The sequence below is a fragment of the Anomaloglossus baeobatrachus genome, chromosome 9, assembly GCF_048569485.1.
Source record: "Anomaloglossus baeobatrachus isolate aAnoBae1 chromosome 9, aAnoBae1.hap1, whole genome shotgun sequence".
Taxonomy (NCBI): Eukaryota; Metazoa; Chordata; class Amphibia; order Anura; family Aromobatidae; genus Anomaloglossus; species Anomaloglossus baeobatrachus.
The window spans coordinates 212,367,262-212,390,230 of NC_134361.1; the positions used below are offsets into that span (position 1 = coordinate 212,367,262).

Genomic DNA, 22,969 nt, shown 5'->3' on the forward strand with positions numbered 1-22,969 from the left:
AGCTGTAATGTCAGATTAGTTTGTGTGTGAGGTTCCTGCCTCTCTCATAGTTAGTGGATCAGTTCATGGAAACATTTGCAGTGCAAGCAGATTCTCCCCGGATTGACAAATAAACAGCGCCTGATACTTGATCTGCATATTAAGCCATTTTATGACATATTCAGATCTGCATTCATCACTCTATAGTACAGTCATCTCTGCTGCTCTCTGGGAGTTTACTAAACTGATAGCAGCCGCTCTGCACAGATAGAAACCGCTCCAATTACCGGGCATCCGGTGCGTGCAGAGAAATACTGGGACGGATGGAGGGATAGATAGATGGAGGGATAGATAGAGGGATAGATAGATAGATAGATAGATAGATAGAGGGATAGATAGAGGGATAGATAGAGGGATAGATAGATAGATAATAGATAGAGGGATAGATAGATAGATAGATAGAGGGATAGATAATAGATAGAGGGATAGATAGAGGGATAGATAGATAGATAGATAGATAGAGGGATAGATAGAGGGATAGATAGATAGAGGGATAGATAGAGGGATAGATAGATAGATAGATAGATAGATAGAGGGATAGATAGATAGATAGATAGATAGAGGGATAGATAGAGGGATAGATAGATAGATAGAGGGATAGATAGAGGGATAGATAGATAGAGGGATAGATAGAGGGATAGATAGATAGAGGGATAGATAGATGGAGGGATAGATAGAGGGATAGATAGAGGGATAGATAGAGGGATAGATAGAGGGATAGATAGATAGATAATAGATAGAGGGATAGATAGATAGATAGAGGGATAGATAATAGATAGAGGGATAGATAGAGGGATAGATAGATAGATAGATAGATAGAGGGATAGATAGATAGAGGGATAGATAGATAGAGGGATAGATAGAGGGATAGATAGATAGATAGAGGGATAGATAGATAGATAGATAGAGGGATAGATAGAGGGATAGATAGATAGAGGGATAGATAGAGGGATAGATAGAGGGATAGATAGATAGAGGGATAGATAGAGGGATAGATAGAGGGATAGATAGATAGATAGATAGATAGAGGGATAGATAGAGGGATAGATAGAGGGATAGATAGATAGATAGATAGAGGGATAGATAGATAGAGGGATAGATAGAGGGATAGATAGAGGGATAGATAGATCGATAGATAGATCGATAGATAGATAGATAGAGGGAGGGATGGATAATAGATAGATACATAGATAGTTATAAGAATGATAGATTTGAGAGAGTGAGATATAGATAGAAATGAAAAGATGAATCTGTTTTATAAATAGATAAATGTGCAATAGATGGAGAGATAAATATTATGTAGATAAATGTGAGATGATGGGGGGGGGGGGGGGGGTCGGTGAATAGTTTATACATCTTCCGGACGCTCCGATATCATAGATAATAAATCTCTCAGACTCCTGATGTTTTATCTGGAGGTTTCTTCCAGTCCTCGCCCCTCATCCTCCAAGACAGGAAGAAATGGCTTCTGAGAAGGAGTCTCACTTTTACAACATTCATATCATGTATCCATGTGATCCGCTCCCGGAAGGGTATATCTTCATATGTTCACTGTCCATGTGATCCGCTCCCGGAGGGTATATATTCACTGTCCATGTGATCCGCTCCCGGAAGGGTATATCTTCATATGTTCACTGTCCATGTGATCCGCTCCCGGAGGGTATATATTCACTGTCCATGTGATCCGCTCCCGGAGGGTATATATTCAGTGTCCATGTGATCCGCTCCCGGAGGGTATATATTCACTGTCCATGTGATCCGCTCCCGGAGGGTATATATTCACTGTCCATGTGATCCGCTCCCGGAGGGTATATATTCACTGTCCATGTGATCCGCTCCCAGAGGGTATATATTCACTGTCCATGCGATCCGCTCCCGGAGGGTATATATTCAGTGTCCATGTGATCCGCTCCCGGAGGGTATATATTCAGTGTCCATGTGATCCGCTCCCGGAGGGTATATATTCAGTGTCCATGTGATCCATTCCTAGGAGGTTATATATTCAGTGTCCATGTGATCCGCTCCCAGAGGGTATATATTCACTGTCCATGTGATCCGCTCCCGGAGGGTATATATTCATTGTCCATGTGATCCGCTCCCGGAGGTTATATATTCATTGTCCATGTGATCCGCTCCCGGAGGCTATATATTCAGTGTCCATGTGATCCGCTCCCGGAGGGTATATATTCAGTGTCCATGTGATCCTCTCCCGGAGGCTATATATTCAGTGTCCATGTGATCCGCTCCCGGAGGTTATATATTCAGTGTCCATGTGATCCGCTCCCGGAGGGTATATATTCACTGTCCATGTGATCCGCTCCCGGAGGGTATATAGTCAGTGTCCATGTGATCCGCTCCCGGAGGGTATATATTCAGTGTCCATTTGATCCACTCCCGGAGGGTATATATTCAGTGTCCATTTGATCCACTCCCGGAGGGTGTATATTCAGTGTCCATGTGATCCTGGAGGGTATATATTCAGTGTCCATGTGATCCGCTCCTGGAGGGTATATATTCAGTGTCCATGTGATCCTGGAGGGTATATAGTCGTCTTACGCCCATGGTGGGGCCTAGTGAGGGGTCCGGGATTCGGCAGACAGGACCCTCTATGAGCACAGTCACTAATATCATTTATTTATGAAGCCTCGTCGCTCGGGTACAGACTGCTGCAGAACATCGCATCTGTCCTCGCTTCTATGTCTGTGCGCTTCATTAACTCATTGGGGCACATATATGGTGGATGGGGGGATTCGGCTTTCGATTTCTTTATCTAAGTGTCCTATTGTTGATTTTTTTCTACTCCTATTGCCCCTGTCTGTCCTCCCCTTTTAATGTGCATGAGCACCAGCTATGCCCTTGTGCGGGTGCAGAGTTTAATGAAGGGCATTGCAGGTCCTCTATCACCTTCTCTTCCTTTTGGATGACTTCTTGTGCAATTAGTGGGACGAGCCCCAATGATAAGGTCTTGGAGTCTCCGTCCCCTTCCAGGCTGCCGAAAAAAACAACACCATGGTTCAGATGGTATTACAGACTGAGGTACGACGCGCAGAAACGGCGCGCTAGTACCTGGAAAGTTAGCGCCATCACATGACTCCATAATTGACTCGCAGGCATTATAATAGGAACAGGCGGGAAAGGGTTAATGACGAAGCCAACGAAGGTCTCCGGATGTAAAACTTCACCAATTTATTAATGCGGATTAAAAGGAAAAGACACAAAGGGTTAAAGCCGCCGCAAAAATGTCGACTCAATAAAAAGGAAAAAAAATCACGGAGAGAAAAGGGAAACTCAGGTTTATGTCTCCAGCTACAATCTAATTTCATGTTCACAATCCTCGGCTTATCAGTCCCCAGTGGAGAGTAAGTTCTTCTAAAAGGAGGGAAGAGTCATCGATCGTCAGCTCCGAGCCGGGATATAATAATGTCTGTGCGGCCGCCGGATCCCGGGAAGAAACTTCTGCGGGGCGAGATCCGCGCACCGACGACCTTGGGGACAAATCGTAAGGTCGAATTCACACACGGCGGCCGGGGTGCGGCTACAACAAGGGCGACCGGGGCTGTAAATATAGAAAGCCGGAAGATGTAAATGTGAACGAGCGCAAGAACAGGCAAAACAGAAGATGTAAATGTGAACGGGTGCGAGAAAAGCCAAGACGGAAGGTGCAAATGTGAACAAGCACGAGAACGGCCAAGACTGAAGGTGCAATTGTGAACGAGTGCAAGAACGGCCAAGACGGAAGGTGCAAATGTGAACGAGAGCCAGAACGGCCAAGACGGAAGGTGCAAATGTGAACGAGCGCAAGAACGGCCAAGACGAAAGGTGCAAATGTGAACGAGAGCCAGAACGGGCAAGACGGAAGGTGCATATGTGAACGAGCGTGAGAACGACCAAGACAGAAGGTGCAAATGTGAACGAGTGCAAGAACGGGGAAGACGGAAGGTGCAAATGTGAACGAGCGTGAGAACGGCCAAGACGGAGGTGCAAATGTGAACGAGAGCCAGAACGACCAAGACGGAAGGTGCAAATGTGAACGAGTGCAAGAACGGCCAAGACAGGTGCAAATGTGAACGAGCGTGAGAACGACCAAGACGGAAGGTGCAAATGTGAACGAGAGCCAGAACGACCAAGACGGAAGGTGCAAATGTGAACGAGTGCAAGAACGGGCAAGACGGAAGGTGCAAATGTGAACGAGTGTGAGAACGGGGAAGACGGAAGGTGCAAATGTGAACGAGCGTGAGAACGGCCAAGACGGAAGGTGCAAATGTGAACGAGCAGGAGAAAAGCCAAGGCGGAAGGTGCAAATGTGTACGAGAGCGGCCAAGACGGAAGGTGCAAATGTGAATGAGTGCGAGAACGGGCAAGACGGAAGGTGCAAATGTGAACGAGCGTGAGAACGGCCAAGACGGAAGGTGCAAATGTGAACGAGTGCAAGAACGGGCAAGACGGAAGGTGCAAATGTGAACGAGCACGAGAAAAGCCAAGACGGAAGGTGCAAATGTGTACGAGAGCGGCCAAGACGGAAGGTGCAAATGTGAATGAGCGCGATAACGGCCAAGACGGAAGGTGCAAATGTGAACGAGTGTGAACGGCCAAGACGGAAGGTGCAAATGTGAACGAGCTTGAGAATGGCCAAGACGGAAGGTGCAAATGTGAACGAGCGTGAGAACGGCCAAGACGGAAGGTGTAAATGTGAACGAGAGCCAGAACGGCCAAAACGGAAGGTGCAAATGTGAACGAGAGCCAGAACGGCCAAGACGGAAGGTGCAAATGTGAACGAGAGCCAGAACGGCCAAGACGGAAGGTGCAAATGTGAACGAGTGTGAGAACGGCCAAGACGGAAGGTGTAAATGTGAATGAGTGCGAGAACAGCCAAGACGGAAGGTGCAAATGTGAACGAGCACGAGAACGGCCAAGACGGAAGGTGCAAATGTGAACGAGAGCCAGAACGGCCAAGACGGAAGGTGCAAATGTGAACGAGTGTGAGAACGGCCAAGACGGAAGGTGTAAATGTGAATGAGTGCGAGAACAGCCAAGACAGAAGGTGCAAATGTGAACGAGAACGGCCAAGACTGAAGGTGCAAATATGAAGGAGCGCGAGAACGGCCAAGACGGAAGGTGCAAATGTGAGCGAGCACGAGAAAAGTCATGGCGGAAGGTGCAAATGTGAACGAGAACGGCCAAGACGGAAGGTGCAAATGTGAACGAGCGTGAGAATGGCCAAGACGGAAGGTGCAAATGTGAACGAGCACGAGAAAAGTCATGGCGGAAGGTGCAAATGTGAACGAGAACGGCCAAGACGGAAGGTGCAAATGTGAACGAGCGTGAGAACGGCCAAGACGGAAGGTGCAAATGTGAACGAGCGTGAGAACGGCCAAGACGGAAGGTGCAAATGTGAACGAGCACGAGAAAAGCCAAGGCGGAAGGTGCAAATGTGAACGAGAACGGCCAAGACGGAAGGTGCAAATGTGAACGAGCGTGAGAACGGCCAAGACGGAAGGTGCAAATGTGAGCGAGCGTGAGAATGGCCAAGACGGAAGGTGCAAATGTGAACGAGCACGAGAAAAGCCAAGGCGGAAGGTGCAAATGTGAACGAGCGTGAGAACGGCCAAGACGGAAGGTGCAAATGTGAACGAGCACGAGAACGGCCAAGACGGAAGGTGCAAATGTGAACGAGCGCGACAACGGCCAAGAGCCCCCCAGAGAAAGGGAATAATGAGCGCACAATAAAAAATAAGCCACCCTGAAGGATCAAATCGGAATATTAACTGAGGGCGAAAGGAGCGATACATACAGATCAATACCACACAGATAGAAGGAGGGATAGAGGGATGGATAGATAGATAGATAGATAGATAGAGGGATAGATAGAGGGATAGATAGAGGGATAGATAGATAGATAGATAGATAGAGGGATAGATAGAGGGATAGATAGAGGGATAGATAGAGGGATAGATAGAGGGATAGATAGATAGAGGGATAGATAGATAGATAGATAGATAGATAGAGGGATAGATAGAGGGATAGATAGAGGGATAGATAGAGGGATAGATAGATAGATAGAGGGATAGATAGATAGATAGATAGATAGAGGGATAGATAGAGGGATAGATAGATAGAGGGATAGATAGATAGAGGGATAGATAGATAGATAGATAGAGGGATATATAGATAGAGGGATAGATAGATAGAGGGATGGATAGATAGATAGATAGAGGGATAGATATAGAGGGATAGATAGATAGATAGATAGATAGATAGAGGGAAAGATAGATAGAGGGATGGATAGATAGAGGGATGGATAGATAGAGGGATAGATAGATAGAGGGATGGATAGATAGAGGGATAGATAGATAGAGGGATGGATAGATAGAGGGATGGATAGATAGAGGGATAGATAGATAGAGGGATGGATAGATAGAGGGATAGATAGAGGGATGGATAGATAGAGGGATAGATAGATAGAGGGATGGATAGATAGAGGGATAGATAGATAGAGGGATGGATAGATAGAGGGATAGATAGATAGAGGGATGGATAGATAGAGGGATAGATAGATAGAGGGATGGATAGATAGAGGGATGGATAGATAGAGGGATAGATAGATAGAGGGATGGATAGATAGAGGGATAGATAGATAGAGGGATGGATAGATAGAGGGATAGATAGATAGAGGGATGGATAGATAGAGGGATGGATAGATAGAGGGATAGATAGATAGAGGGATGGATAGATAGAGGGATAGATAGATAGAGGGATGGATAGATAGAGGGATAGATAGATAGAGGGATAGATAGATAGAGGGATAGATAGATAGAGTGATGGATAGATAGAGGGATGGATAGATAATCCCTATTCTCCGTCCTCCATACTTGTATTCTGCGGCTTTCTCTTGTTTTTGTTGTGATTTCTTTGTTCTTTGTAGAATAATAGGTTCGTTTTTTCTGACACTTTGTAACAATCTGTGATATAAAAACATCAATGAGCGGCGAATGTGTCCAAACCCTGCACATGTGGGAGCCGTCCAGCAGCTCTGGTGGGTGATGTCCCCGCTGCCCTGTACACTGGGTGGTGATGTCCCCGCTGCCCTGTACACTGGGTGGTGATGTCCCCGCTGCCCTGTACACTGGGTGGTGATGTCCCCGCTGCCCTGTACACTGGGTGGTGATGTCCCCGCTGCCCTGTACACTGGGTGGTGATGTCCCCGCTGCCCTGTACACTGGGTGGTGATGTCCCCGCTGCCCTGTACACTGGGTGGTGATGTCCCCGCTGCCCTGTACACTGGGTGGTGATGTCCCCGCTGCCCTGTACACTGGGTGGTGATGTACCCGCTGCCCTGTACACTGGGTGGTGATGTACCCGCTGACCTGTACACTGGGTGGTGATGTACCCGCTGACCTGTACACTGGGTGGTGATGTACCCGCTGACCTGTACACTGGGTGGTGATGTCCCCGCTGCCCTGTACACTGGGTGGTGATGTACCCGCTGCCCTGTACACTGGGTGGTGATGTTCCCGTGGCCTGTACACTGGGTGGTGATGTACCCGCTGCCCTGTACACTGGATGGTGATGTACCCGCTGCCCTGTACACTGGGCGGTGATGTCCCCGCTGCCCTGTACACTGGGCGGTGATGTCCCCGCTGCCCTGTACACTGGTGGTGATGTACCCGCTGCCCTGTACACTGGGTGGTGATGTACCCGCTGCCCTGTACACTGGGTGGTGATGTCCCCGCTGCCCTGTACACTGGGTGGTGATGTCCCCGCTGCCCTGTACACTGGGTGGTGATGTCCCCGCTGCCCTGTACACTGGGTGGTGATGTCCCCGCTGCCCTGTACACTGGGTGGTGATGTCCCCGCTGCCCTGTACACTGGGTGGTGATGTCCCCGCTGCCCTGTACACTGGGTGGTGATGTACCCGCTGCCCTGTACACTGGGTGGTGATGTACCCGCTGACCTGTACACTGGGTGGTGATGTACCCGCTGACCTGTACACTGGGTGGTGATGTACCCGCTGACCTGTACACTGGGTGGTGATGTCCCCGCTGCCCTGTACACTGGGTGGTGATGTACCCGCTGCCCTGTACACTGGGTGGTGATGTTCCCGTGGCCTGTACACTGGGTGGTGATGTACCCGCTGCCCTGTACACTGGATGGTGATGTACCCGCTGCCCTGTACACTGGGCGGTGATGTCCCCGCTGCCCTGTACACTGGGCGGTGATGTCCCCGCTGCCCTGTACACTGGTGGTGATGTACCCGCTGCCCTGTACACTGGGTGGTGATGTACCCGCTGCCCTGTACACTGGGTGGTGATGTCCCCGCTGCCCTGTACACTGGGTGGTGATGTCCCCGCTGCCCTGTACACTGGGTGGTGATGTCCCCGCTGCCCTGTACACTGGGTGGTGATGTACCCGCTGCCCTGTACACTGGGTGGTGATGTACCCGCTGACCTGTACACTGGGTGGTGATGTACCCGCTGACCTGTACACTGGGTGGTGATGTACCCGCTGACCTGTACACTGGGTGGTGATGTCCCCGCTGACCTGTACACTGGGTGGTGATGTACCCGCTGCCCTGTACACTGGGTGGTGATGTTCCCGTGGCCTGTACACTGGGTGGTGATGTACCCGCTGCCCTGTACACTGGGTGGTGATGTACCCGCTGCCCTGTACACTGGGTGGTGATGTACCCGCTGCCCTGTACACTGGGTGGTGATGTACCCGCTGCCCTGTACACTGGGTGGTGATGTACCCGCTGCCCTGTACACTGGGTGGTGATGTCCCCGCTGCCCTGTACACTGGGTGGTGATGTCCCCGCTGCCCTGTACACTGGGTGGTGATGTCCCCGCTGCCCTGTACACTGGGTGGTGATGTACCCGCTGCCCTGTACACTGGGTGGTGATGTACCCGCTGACCTGTACACTGGGTGGTGATGTACCCGCTGACCTGTACACTGGGTGGTGATGTCCCCGCTGCCCTGTACACTGGGTGGTGATGTACCCGCTGCCCTGTACACTGGGTGGTGATGTTCCCGTGGCCTGTACACTGGGTGGTGATGTACCCGCTGCCCTGTACACTGGATGGTGATGTACCCGCTGCCCTGTACACTGGGCGGTGATGTCCCCGCTGCCCTGTACACTGGGCGGTGATGTACCCGCTGCCCTGTACACTGGTGGTGATGTACCCGCTGCCCTGTACACTGGGTGGTGATGTCCCCGCTGCCCTGTACACTGGGTGGTGATGTACCCGCTGCCCTGTACACTGGGTGGTGATGTACCCGCTGCCCTGTACACTGGGTGGTGATGTACCCGCTGCCCTGTACACTGGGTGGTGATGTACCCGCTGCCCTGTACACTGGGTGGTGATGTACCCGCTGCCCTGTACACTGGGTGGTGATGTACCCGCTGCCCTGTACACTGGGTGGTGATGTACCCGCTGCCCTGTACACTGGGTGGTGATGTACCCGCTGCCCTGTACACTGGGTGGTGATGTACCCGCTGCCCTGTACACTGGGTGGTGATGTCCTTGCTGCCCTGTACACTGGGTGGTGATGTACCCGCTGCCCTGTACACTGGGTGGTGATGTCCCGTGGCCTGTACACTGGGTGGTGATGTATCCGCTGCCCTGTACACTGGATGGTGATGTTCCCGTGGCCTGTACACTGGGTGGTGATGTATCCGCTGCCCTGTACACTGGGTGGTGATGTTCCCGTGGCCTGTACACTGGGTGGTGATGTCCCCGCTGCCCTGTACACTGGGTGGTGATGTCCCCGCTGCCCTGTACACTGGGTGGTGATGTCCCCGCTGCCCTGTACACTGGGTGGTGATGTACCCGCTGCCCTGTACACTGGGTGGTGATGTACCCGCTGCCCTGTACACTGGGTGGTGATGTACCCGCTGCCCTGTACACTGGGTGGTGATGTACCCGCTGCCCTGTACACTGGGTGGTGATGTCCTCGCTGCCCTGTACATTGGGTGGTGATTTCCCCGCTGCCCTGTACACTGGGTGGGGATGTACCCGCTGCCCTGTACACTGGGTGGTGATGTCCCCGCTGCCCTGTACACTGGGTGGTGATGTTCCCGTGGCCTGTACACTGGGTGGTGATGTATCCGCTGCCCTGTATACTGGGTGGGGATGTACCCGCTGCCCTGTACACTGGGTGGTGATGTATCCGCTGCCCTGTACACTGGGTGGTGATGTACCCGCTGCCCTGTACACTGGGTGGTGATGTACCCGCTGCCCTGTACACTGGGTGGTGATGTACCCGCTGCCCTGTACACTGGGTGGTGATGTTCCCGTGGCCTGTACACTGGGTGGTGATGTTCCCGTGGCCTGTACACTGGGTGGTGATGTATCCGCTGCCCTGTACACTGGGTGGTGATGTTCCCGTGGCCTGTACACTGGGTGGTGATGTCCCCGCTGCCCTGTACACTGGGTGGTGATGTCCCCGCTGCCCTGTACACTGGGTGGTGATGTACCCGCTGCCCTGTACACTGGGTGGTGATGTACCCGCTGCCCTGTACACTGGGTGGTGATGTACCCACTGCCCTGTACACTGGGCGGTGATGTACCCGCTGCCCTGTACACTGGGCGGTGATGTACCCGCTGCCCTGTACACTGGGTGGTGATGTACCCGCTGCCTTCTGTTATCTTTTTCGCTAAATCACTGGTCCCCAACCTTTCTGACCATCACAGCCCCATCCACCTTCCGCCCCCTTCGCAGTAGTGACACACAGAGCCCCTATTACTGATATCAAAGCTTTTCCACAGAAATCACACAGAGGCCGTATACCGAGACCCAGGGGGTCCTACCTCACCCCAATCAGATCTGCTCTACTGTGGGGGGCACTCACAAAAGTCCCCATCTGGAGATCGGCTCTATATAGTTGCTTGCTACAACTAGTGCAGACAGCGACGAGCCACAGATCACAGGCCCACGAGCCACAAATCACAGGCCCATGAGCCACAAATCACAGGCCCACGAGCAACAAATCACAGGCCCACGAGCCACAAATCACAGGCCCACGAGCCACAAATCACAGGCCCACGAGCCACAGGTTGGGGACCCCTGCTCTAGATAGATATGAGATATAGCAATAAATAGGAGAAATTTTAGATATCTAGACTGAGAGATCTGATACCCTAATGCCACATTATCTGTGTTTTTGCACAGGACTGCACACTCCATATTGCATTATCTGTGTTTTTTTCATGGGACTGCCATTTCCATTTTGCATTACCTGTGTTTTTGCACAGGACTGCACTCGCCGTATTGCATTATGGGTTTTTTTGCACAGGACTGCACTCTCCATATTGCATTATCTGTGTTTTTACACAGGACTGCCCTCTCCATATTGCATTATTTGTATTTTTGCACAGGACTACACTCTCCATATTGCATTATGGGGTTTTTTTGCGCAGGACTGCACTCTCAATATTGCATTATGGGGTTTTTTTGTGCAGGACTGCACTCTCAATATTGCATTATCTGTGTTTTTGCACAGGACTGCCCTCTCCATATTGCATTTTCTGCGCTTTTGCACAGGACTGCAGTCTCCATATTGCATTATCTGTGATTTTGCATGGGACTACCCTCTCCATATTGCATTATCTGTGATTTTGCATGGGACTGCCCTCTCCATATTGCATTATCTGTGATTTTGCATGGGACTGCCCTCTCCATATTGCATTATCTGTGATTTTGCATGGGACTGCCCTCTCCATATTGCATTATCTATGATTTTGCACGGGACTGCAGTCTCGATATTGCATTATCTGTGATTTTGCATGGGACTGCCCGCTCCACGTTGAATTATCTGTGATTTTGCATGGGACTGCCCTCTCCATATTGCATTATCTGTGATTTTGCATGGGACTGCCCACTCCATATTGCATTATCTGCGATTTTGCACGGGACTGCAGTCTCCATATTGCATTTTCTGTACCCGGCTATCAGGGCTTGTTCTCGCCTCCGGTCCCCTGACCCCCCTATAGATGTGGTCGGCCCCTGAGTCTCCTGTATAGCGGTGGTATATACCGCAGACACCGGCAGCTTCACGTCTCAGTATATGGAAACTCTTGGAGTGAACGGTTCGGCTCTGCTACATCTCTACACACACACACGTGTCACACGCCGCGCACTTAATGAATGGGCCCCAGATGCAGCGGGGCCATTAGTGGATGATTTCAGCACCTTGACTGCAGATAAATAATACATCGCCCGTTCTGTTATGTTACAAATACCTAAAGGCTCATTACATCAAATCCCCTCATTAAGGAGCCTGGTGGCTGCTGCATCTGTTCACCGAGCCACGAGAAAGAGCCCAGCTGGGAGGGGGCACCACGTTACCAGCGCTGTGCAGATGTAGCAGAGCCGGCTCCGCGCTGCCACTTCTAGGGCTGTGCTGGCTGTAAATTGTAATTATTTCCTGGGGTATAATATGACGCTGGCCTTTCCTGCAGTCCTATGTAAAAGAGCAATCTGGCTGTTATATCTGATAGATCCCGTTTTGGTGCCTGCCCCTTTAAATCCTGGATATCTCTGTATTCTGCATTGTGTGAATATTCCATCACTAGGTTACAATATCTCTATTTAACACGACACAAAACTCACAATCCGCATCTGCTGAGCCGGCAAATAAAATCTATTGCTCTCTGTTATCACCCAAGGGTGAAAATGTAGATTCTTTTCATACATTGAATGACAGGTAAGGCAGAAGCCCCCCCGTCCCCCCGACAACTCTTCCGTGTCACAGATCTCCGCCAGAGACATGTACATCCTTCTTGTGACTGAAGTCGGCGGCGGCTCTTATACCGCGGAAGACTCCGGGCTTATCGGACCTTTGATCACTGACTGCACTCAGGTTCTCAAAAGTAAACCCTGACATCCTACATAAACCCGCTATCATCTTTTATTCATGATTTCTATCATAACATGTACTCGTGGAGAAGACGAGAGCTACTATAATACCGCACAATATCTGCTGAACACTATATAATACTACTGCCCCTATATACAGGAATATAACTACTATAATACTGCCCCTATATACAGGAATATAACTACTATAATACTGCCCCCTATGTACAGGAATATAACTACCATAATACTGCCCCTATATACAGGAATATAACTACTATAATACTGCCCCTATATACAAGAATATAACTACTATAATACTGCCCCTATGTACAAGAATATAACTACTATAATACTGCTCCCTATATACAAGAATATAACTACTATAATACTGCCCCTATGTACAAGAATATAACTACTATAATACTGCCCCTATGTACAAGAATATAACTACTATAATACTGCCCCTATATACAGGAATATAACTACTATAATACTGCCCCTATATACAGGAATATAACTACTATAATACTGCCCCTATATACAGGAATATAACTACTATAATACTGCCCCTATATACAAGAATATAACTACTATAATACTGCTCCCTATATACAAGAATATAACTACTATAATACTGCTCCCTATGTACAAGAATATAACTACTATAATACTGCCCCTATGTACAAGAATATAACTGCTATAATACTGCCCCTATGTACAAGAATATAACTACTATAATACTGCCCCTATGTACAAGAATATAACTACTATAATACTGCTCCTATGTACAAGAATATAACTACTATAATACTGCTCCCTATATACAAGAATATAACTACTATAATACTGCCCCTATGTACAAGAATATAACTACTATAATACTGCTCCTATGTACAAGAATATAACTACTATAATACTGCCCCTATGTACAGGAATATAACTACAAATAATACTGCCCCCTATGTACAAGAATATAACTACTATAATACTGCCCCCTATGTACAAGAATATAACTACTATAATACTGCCCCTATGTACAGGAATATAACTACAAATAATACTGCCCCCTATGTACAAGAATATAACTACTATAATAATGCCCCTATGTACAAGAATATAACTACTATAATACTGCCCCTATGTACAAGAATATAACTACTATAATACTGCCCCCTATGTACAAGAATATAACTACTATAATACTGCCCCTATACACAGGAATATAACTACTATAATAATGCCCCTATGTACAAGAATATAACTACTATAATACTGCCCCTATGTACAAGAATATAACTACTATAATACTGCCCCCTATATAAAAGAATATAACTACTATAATACTGCTCCTATATACAAGAATATAACTACTATAATACTGCCCCCTATATACAAGTATATAACTACTATAATACTGCTCCTATATACAAGAATATAACTACAATAATACTGCCCCCTATATACAAGAGTATAACTACTATAATACTGCCCCCTATATACAAGTATATAACTACTATAATACTGCTCCTATATACAAGAATATAACTACTATAATACTGCCCCTATGTACAAGAATATAACTACAATAATACTGCCCCCTATATACAAGAATATAACTACTATAATACTGCCCCCTATATACAAGAATATTACTACTATAATACTGCTCCTATATACAAGAATATAACTACTATAATACTGCCCCTATATACAAGAATATAACTACTATAATACTGCCCCTATATACAAGAATATAACTACTATAATACTGCCCCTATATACAAGAATATAACTACTATAATACTGCCCCTATATACAAGAATATAACTACTATAATACTGCCCCTATATACAAGAATATAACTACTATAATACTGTCCCTATATACAAGAATATAACTACTATAATACTGCCCCTATATACAAGAATATAACTACTATAATACTGCTCCTATGTACAAGAATATAACTACTATAATACTGCCCCTATGTACAAGAATATAACTACTATAATACTGCCCCCTATGTACAAGAATATAACTACTATAATACTGCTCCTATATACAAGAATATAACTACTATAATACTGCCCCTATGTACAAGAATATAACTACTATAATACTGCCCCTATATACAAGAATATAACTACTATAATACTGCCCCTATATACAAGAATATAACTACTATAATACTGCCCCTATGTACAAGAATATAACTACTATAATACTGCTCCTATGTACAAGAATATAACTGCTATAATACTGCTCCTATGTACAAGAATATAACTACTATAATACTGCTCCTATGTACAAGAATATAACTACTATAATACTGCTCCTATGTACAAGAATATAACTGCTATAATACTGCCCCTATGTACAAGAATATAACTACTATAATACTGCCACTATGTGCAAGAATATAACTACTATAATACTGTCCCTATGTACAAGAATATAACTACTATAATACTGCCCCTATATACAAGAATATAACTACTATAATACTGCCCCTATATACAAGAATATAACTACTATAATACTGCCCCTATATACAAGAATATAACTACTATAATACTGCCCCTATATACAAGAATATAACTACTATAATACTGCCCCTATATACAAGAATATAACTACTATAATACTGTCCCTATATACAAGAATATAACTACTATAATACTGCCCCTATATACAAGACTATAACTACTATAATACTGCTCCTATGTACAAGAATATAACTACTATAATACTGCTCCCTATGTACAAGAATATAACTACTATAATACTGCCCCCTATATACAAGAATATAACTACTATAATACTGCTCCTATGTACAAGAATATAACTACTATAATACTGCTCCTATGTACAAGAATATAACTACTATAATACTGCTCCTATATACAGGAATATAACTACTATAATACTGCCCCTATGTACAAGAATATAACTACTATAATACTGCCACTATGTGCAAGAATATAACTACTATAATACTGTCCCTATGTACAAGAATATAACTACTATAATACTGCCCCTATGTACAAGTTTATAACTACTATAATACTGCCCCTATGTACAAGAATATAACTGCTATAATAATGCCCCTATGTACAAGTTTATAACTACTATAATACTGCCCCTATGTACAAGAATATAACTGCTATAATAATGCCTGTGTAGTTGTGATCTATTTCTTGTAACCTTTAATAATCTGATCGCCATTAATTATTGTTTCCTGTAATAATAAGCGCTGTCCCTTTAAATCATCCCATTCCCGCTTGTTGGCTTTTAGGGGTTAATGGCTCTATTATCGGAGGTGTAATGAGGGTCTTCGGCCTCCTTCCCTCTTGCTCTGGTAACACTTGTGGCTGAAAAGTCTCCGATATTAATTGGGAGCCGCGTGAGACGTGAGGTCGCGGATGAGATGGAGGACAGGAGCCGCCATGTAATAATCCTCCGCAGGCGCTAATGGCGGGGCGGGGGGCGAGGACGAGGGGACCGGCAATCTCGATAACATTCGGATCTATGGGATGAGAGATGGATTTTTGGCCGCTCCAGTCATTTGTCTCAATCAGGTGGTCTTCACATTTGGGAGGGGGACGAAAGAGACCTTAACGCAGATATATGAATGTTATAACTGCGATCAATGTGCGCGCTCACAAATTCCCCCAGCGCCGCCTGAAAAACTCATATTTGCTCTTGATTTTCTTCTAGATTCCAGCTCTGACCCTCACGAGCCGTGTCATAATCATGGCCGAAACCCTCTTAAAGGGGCAGCGCGACATTGCGGACAAGCTATAAAAGGAATAATAGGGGTCTTATCCTGCAAAATCCCTTTAACCTGTATTCATTCCTCCCCTTCCCATCTGTTTTATGTTTTTCCTATGACGCCCCCTTTTTTTCTCGTCTCCCCTTCTCACGTTTTATTTTTCCTATGACACCCCCTTTTTTTTCTCACCGCCCCTTCACTATTTTTTGTTTTTCCTATGTCGCCCCTTTTTTTATCGCCTCCTCTTCTCCTCTGTTTTTTGTTTTTCCTATGACACCCCCTTTTATTCTTGCGTCTCCTTCCCCTGTTTTTTGTTTTTCCTATGTCACCCCCTTTTTTCTAAACTCCCCTTCCCCTGTTTTTTGTTTTTCCTGTCACCCCCTTTTTTCTCAACTCCCCTTCCCCTCTGTTTCTGTTTTTCTTTTAACACCCCCTTTTTTTTCTTGCCTCCCTTCCCTTCTCTTTTTTGTTTTTTCCTATGACGCCCCCTTTGTTTCTTGCATCCCCTTCCCCCGTTTTTTGTTTTTTCCTATGTCACCCCCTTTGCTTCTTGCGTCCTGTTCCCCCGTTTTTTGTTTTTTCCTATGTCACCCCCTTTGCTTCTTGCGTCCCCTTCCCCTTTGTTTTTGTTTTTCCTATAACACCCCCTTTGTTTCTTTTGTCCCCTTCCATTTTTTGTTTTTTTCCTATGACACCCCCTTTGTTTCTTTTGTCCCCTTCCCCCATTTTTTGTTTTTTCCTATGACATCCCCTTTGGTTCTTTTGTCCCCTTCCCCTCTGTTTTGTTTTTCCTATGTCACCCCCTTTGGTTCTTGCTTCCCCTTCCCACCTGTTTTTTGTTTTTTCCTATGACACCCCCTTTGTTTCTTTTGTCCCCTTCCCCCCTGTTTTTTGTTTTTTCCTATGTCGCCCCCTTTGTTTCTTTTGTCCCCTTCCCCCGTTTTTTGTTTTTTCCTATGTCACCCCCTTTGCTTCTTTTGTCCCCTTCCCCTCTGTTTTGTTTTTCCTATGTCACCCCCTTTGGTTCTTGCTTCCCCTTCCCACCTGTTTTTTGTTTTTTCCTATGACACCCCCTTTGGTTCTTTTGTCCCCTTCCCCCCTGTTTTTTGTTTTTTCCTATGTCGCCCCCTTTGTTTCTTTTGTCCCCTTCCCCCGTTTTTTGTTTTTTCCTATGTCACCCTCTTTGTTTCTTTTGTCCCCTTCCCCCCTGTTTTTTGTTTTTTCCTATGTCACCCCCTTTGTTTCTTTTGTCCCCTTCCCACCTGTTTTTTGTTTTTTCCTATGTCGCCCCCTTTGTTTCTTTTGTCCCCTTCCCCCGTTTTTTGTTTTTTCCTATGTCGCCCCCTTTGTTTCTTGCGTCCCCTTCCCCTGTTTTTTGTTTTTTCCTATGTCGCCCCCTTTTTTTCTTGCGTCCCTCTCTGTTTTGTTTTTCCTATGTCGCCCTCTTTGTTTCTTGCGTCCCCTTCCCCCGTTTTTTGTTTTTTCCTATGTCACCCCCTTTTTTTCTTGCGTCCCTCTCTGTTTTGTTTTTTCCTATGTCGCCCTCTTTGTTTCTTGCGTCCCCTTCCCCCGTTTTTTGTTTTTTCCTATGTCGCCCCCTTTTTTTCTCGCCCCCCCCTCGCCTGTTTTTTAATATACTCGTTTAATATATACAGAAGTGAATTTTTAATTTTTAATTCGCTTTTGTTACGACCTAAATTGCTTTTCTCTTGTGAAATATTTACGCCCTGCTCACGGTTTCCGCTCCGGTCGGCGGCGACAAACACGACTTTTCTATTAGTTTTATGGGATTTAATTGCGGCTTCTCCCACGTTGGCCTTTGCCGCTTTGTTTAGCGGGTAATATATGTTTCCCAATTAAATACTGTCCAGTTCCTTATCCTAATAATTCCCCCTTGGGGCGAAAACATTTTTCTAAATATCTTATTCTGTTTGATAAGAGCTTCACTGGCTACGTCCTCATGACAACACTTCCTGTCACTGAGTTCATAGGAGCCTCGGGCCTCACTGCAACTGATCAGGTCATATGCTCTGCTTAATTCTGATTGGTTAGTTTGGTGCAGAGTGTCCCTATGATTACACAGAACCTGCTGAGCCCAAGGGCAGGAAGAGTTGTCAGAGTCACATACATCATCTGCATTTACTTAGACATTGTAAAGCATTTCTGGGCTTTATGCTCAGATTCACATGGATCAGTCCCTGAAATGATGGAAATCTGCTCTTAATGTACTCAGTCCTGTAACCAATCTAAAGAAGCAAAGCTGCAGTATAAAGCAAGGAGAGGCAACAACCTGTTACTCCAATGAGATGCTATGCTGCAAAAGAGAAAAGCCAATAATAATTGCTGTATTCTAATAGAGCAGAGATGTAGTATAAAGCTTGGTGGAGCTGAGCTGTAGTTATGCAACAGTGGAGCAGAGATGTAGTGTAAAGCATGGTGGAGCTGAGCTGTAGTTGTGCACCAGTGGAGCAGAGATGGAGTATAAAGCATGGTTGAGCTGAGCTGTAGTTGTGCACCAGTGTCGCAATAATGCAGTGTAAATGATGGAGCAGAGCTGATCTGGGGTCTTTGGTTGTAGTTGTGCACCAGTGGAGCACAGATGCGGTGTAAAGTATGGTGGAGGAGAGATGTAGTGTAAAGTGTGGTGGAGCAGAGCTGAGTTGAAGTCTCTGGGTGTATTTGGCAGTAGTGGAGCAGAGATGCAGTGTAAAGCATGGTGGAGCACAGATGCAGTGTAAAGCATGGTGGAGCAGAGCTGAGCTGAGGTCTCTGGTTGTATTGGGCAGTAGTGGAGCAGAGATGCAGTGTAAAGCATGGTGGAGGAGAGCTGAGCTGAAGTCTCTGGGTGTATTTGGCAGTAGTGGAGCAGAGATGCAGTGTAAAGCATGGTGGAGCACAGATGCAGTGTAAAGCATGGTGGAGCAGAGCTGAGCTGAGGTCTCTGGTTGTATTGGGCAGTAGTGGAGCAGAGATGCAGTGTAAATCATGGTGGAGCACAGATGCAGTGTAAAGCATGGTGGAGCACAGATGCAGTGTAAAGCATGGTGGAGCAGAGCTGAGCTGAAGTCTCTGGGTGTATTGGGCAGTAGTGGAGCACAGATGCAGTGTAAAGCATGGTGGAGCACAGATGCAGTGTAAAGCATGGTGGAGCAGAGCTGAGCTGAGGTCTCTGGGTGTATTGGGCAGTAGTGGAGCAGAGATGCAGTGTAAAGCATGGGGGAGCACAGATGCAGTGTAAAGCATGGTGGAGCTGATCTGAGGTCTCTGGGTGTATTGGGCAGTAGTGGAGCAGAGATGCAGTGTAAAGCATGGTGGAGCACAGATGCAGTGTAAAGCATGGTGGAGCAGAGCTGAGCTGAGGTCTCTGGTTGTATTGGGCAGTAGTGGAGCAGAGATGCAGTGTAAATCATGGTTGAGCACAGATGCAGTGTAAAGCATGGTGGAGCAGAGCTGAGCTGAGGTCTCTGGTTGTATTGGGCAGTAGTGGAGCACAGATGCAGTGTAAAACATGGTGGAGCAGAGATGCAGTGTAAAGCATGGTGGAGCTGAGCTGAGGTCTCTGGTTGTATTGGGCAATAGTGGAGCACAGATGCAGTGTAAAGCATGGTGGAGCACAGATGCAGTGTAAAGCATGGTGGAGCAGAGCTGAGCTGAAGTCTCTGGTTGTATTGGGCAGTAGTGGAGCACAGATGCAGTGTAAAGCATGGTGGAGCACAGATGCAGTGTAAAGCATGGTGGAGCAGAGCTGAGCTGAAGTCTCTGGTTGTATTGGGCAGTAGTGGAGCACAGATGCAGTGTAAAGCATGGTGGAGCACGGATGCAGTGTAAAGCATGGTGGAGCACAGATGCAGTGTAAAGCATGTTGGAGCACAGATGCAGTGTAAAGCATGGTGGAGGAGAGCTGAGCTGAAGTCTCTGGGTGTATTGGGCAGTAGTGGAGCAGAGATGCAGTGTAAAGCATGGTTGAGCACAGATGCAGTGTAAAGCATGGTGGAGCAGAGCTGAGCTGAGGTCTCTGGTTGTATTGGGCAGTAGTGGAGCAGAGATGCAGTATAAAGCATGGTGTAGCAGAGATGCAGTATAAAGCATGGTGGAGCACGGATGCAGTGTAAAGCATGGTGGAGCAGAGCTGAGCACAGGCTCCCGCCGTCCCCCCAGAGGCAGCGTCCTGTGCCTGGACACGTCCTTTCTCCCTCCCCGGTGTTATGGATGCGGGGATTCTGGAGGAGCGATGTCTCCGTAGAGAAGCCGCGGCATCTGTTGTGTGGATGTGGTTGGCAGATCTAGTCTGTGAAGTTCCCGGCTGGTTGTTGTTTTCCCAGTAAACATGTCCGCTCTCTCCTTGCAGGCGCTGCTGGTGGGTAACGTCCCTCCGTTCCTGGACTGGAGATGATCACGTCTCAGCTCGCTCCCCTCCCAAGCTTTGCTCCCGGCCTCCGCCGATGACACCTCGGGGGTCCTGGCTCTGATTATCCTGGACTTTCGGCTTCTTCCAGAACCAATCTTGGGTCCATCAAGAGTGTGTAAGGTGACGGGACCCTTGCTGTGGACCTCCGAGCCTGAAGATGAGAAGATGTCCACCCTCTAGACCTGAGACGAGTACGATGAGTGCGGGCTCCGGTCCTGATCTCCGGATTGACGGCCTGAGTCTTTCCTAACACCTCAAGGAGTCAATGCAGAGACTAAGAGACCCCCACAGTCGGGAAGTATCTATGCATCACCGGGGACGTCTTGTAGATGTTCTGCCCGAGTTCTCCAGATCTATGAATGTATCACACATGACTATCACCCCATCGCCCGAAAGCCCAAGAGCATCGGTGTAAGGGAGGTGTTTCCATGCTGGACCTGACAGGAGCAGATAAGCCCCCGGAAGTGTCCCCTCCACATTACCTGGTCCTCTCCGCTCCAGGAGGACCCCACCGCCCGCTCCTGCCGCCATGCTGCCTTTGGCGGTCTTCGTCTTACACTGCCTGCCTGTGGCATTGGGACACTATGACATCTGTAAGTCCTGGGTGACCTCCGATGATGGCCCCTCCTGGGAATATTACGCCTGTCAGCCAAAGCCCATGGTGATGAAGGAGTATGCGATCCTCAAGGTGGACCCCCCTGGAATTACCTGTGGAGACCCCGCCGAGTACTTCTGCACACATGTAAGTACCGTCCATGGTGAGGGATCACTTTAATGGGGTCCTCTGTAAAGACGAAGTCAAGCCTTGGACCAAAGAGGTGCACCCCAAAATGCACTGGCTGTAGGGTGCGACGCCGGGGGCTCAGAAGGGGTTAACGAGCTCAGGACCCCTTGCTCCATGACTCCCACCCGCCCCGTGTAGATGGGGAGGTCTCCACTCCATTTATTATCCAAACTGACAATTCCGTACAAATTGCAACAAATTTGAATTTAAAAATAAACAAACAATTTGCAAACATTAAAGACACATGGTCTGGAAACGGTTAATGCCTCTTTGATGGTTTGCAAATAACAAAAAGTAACCGGTTCCCATCAGCCGCGGAGACGAGGCCCGTCCGCCATTATCGGGGGATCCTGATTCCTCCTCAATGATCTGTCTTTCAAATGAGCTGATTTTTATTTTCCATGATGAAATATTGATGTGTTTGCTGCGAGGTCTCCGAAGTCTCCGGATCCAGCGCTCGTCCCGCACAGGCTCTTATACAGCGCTACACTTTTCCTACTTTGTCGGCATTTCTCAGCCTCCAATCAATAATGCACTTAGGCCCGATGGTGGATTATGATGAGCACGAGACCCGGACCACTATCCGGGGGCCGCACTCCGGAAACGAGGCAGGAGCTGCCCCTGTACTGCACAATACACGACAGATACATAAAGAATGGCGGACGCATTACTAAGCACAATGTAATTACTATAATACTGCCCCTATGTGCAAGAATATAGCTACTATAATACTGCTCCATATATACAAGAATATAACTACTATATTACTGCCCCCTATGTACAAGAATATAACTACTATAATACTGCTCCCTATGTACAAGAATATAACTACTATAATACTGCTCCCTATGTACAAGAATATAACTACTATAATACTGTCTCCTATGTACAAGAATAAAACTACTATAATACTGCCCCCTATGTACAAGAATATAACTACTATAATACTGCCCCCTATGTACAAGAATATAACTACTATAATACTGCTCCTATGTACAAGAATATAACTACTATATTACTGCCCCCTATGTACAAGAATATAACTACTATAATACTGCTCCCTATGTACAAGAATATAACTACTATAATACTGCTCCCTATGTACAAGAA

The 22,969-nt window shown here is 47.0% G+C and overlaps 1 protein-coding gene across 1 annotated transcript in view; it reads left to right on the forward strand.

Annotated features, from left to right (window-relative positions):
- NTNG2 (netrin G2) overlaps positions 1-22,969 on the forward strand; it is an 80,241-nt gene that overhangs the window by 3,733 nt on the left and 53,539 nt on the right. The window contains exon 2 of the mRNA XM_075324388.1: positions 21,016-21,817. Within this exon, the coding sequence (XP_075180503.1) occupies positions 21,605-21,817 (213 nt within the window). The 5' untranslated portion in view covers positions 21,016-21,604. The remainder of the gene's footprint in view (positions 1-21,015; positions 21,818-22,969) is intronic.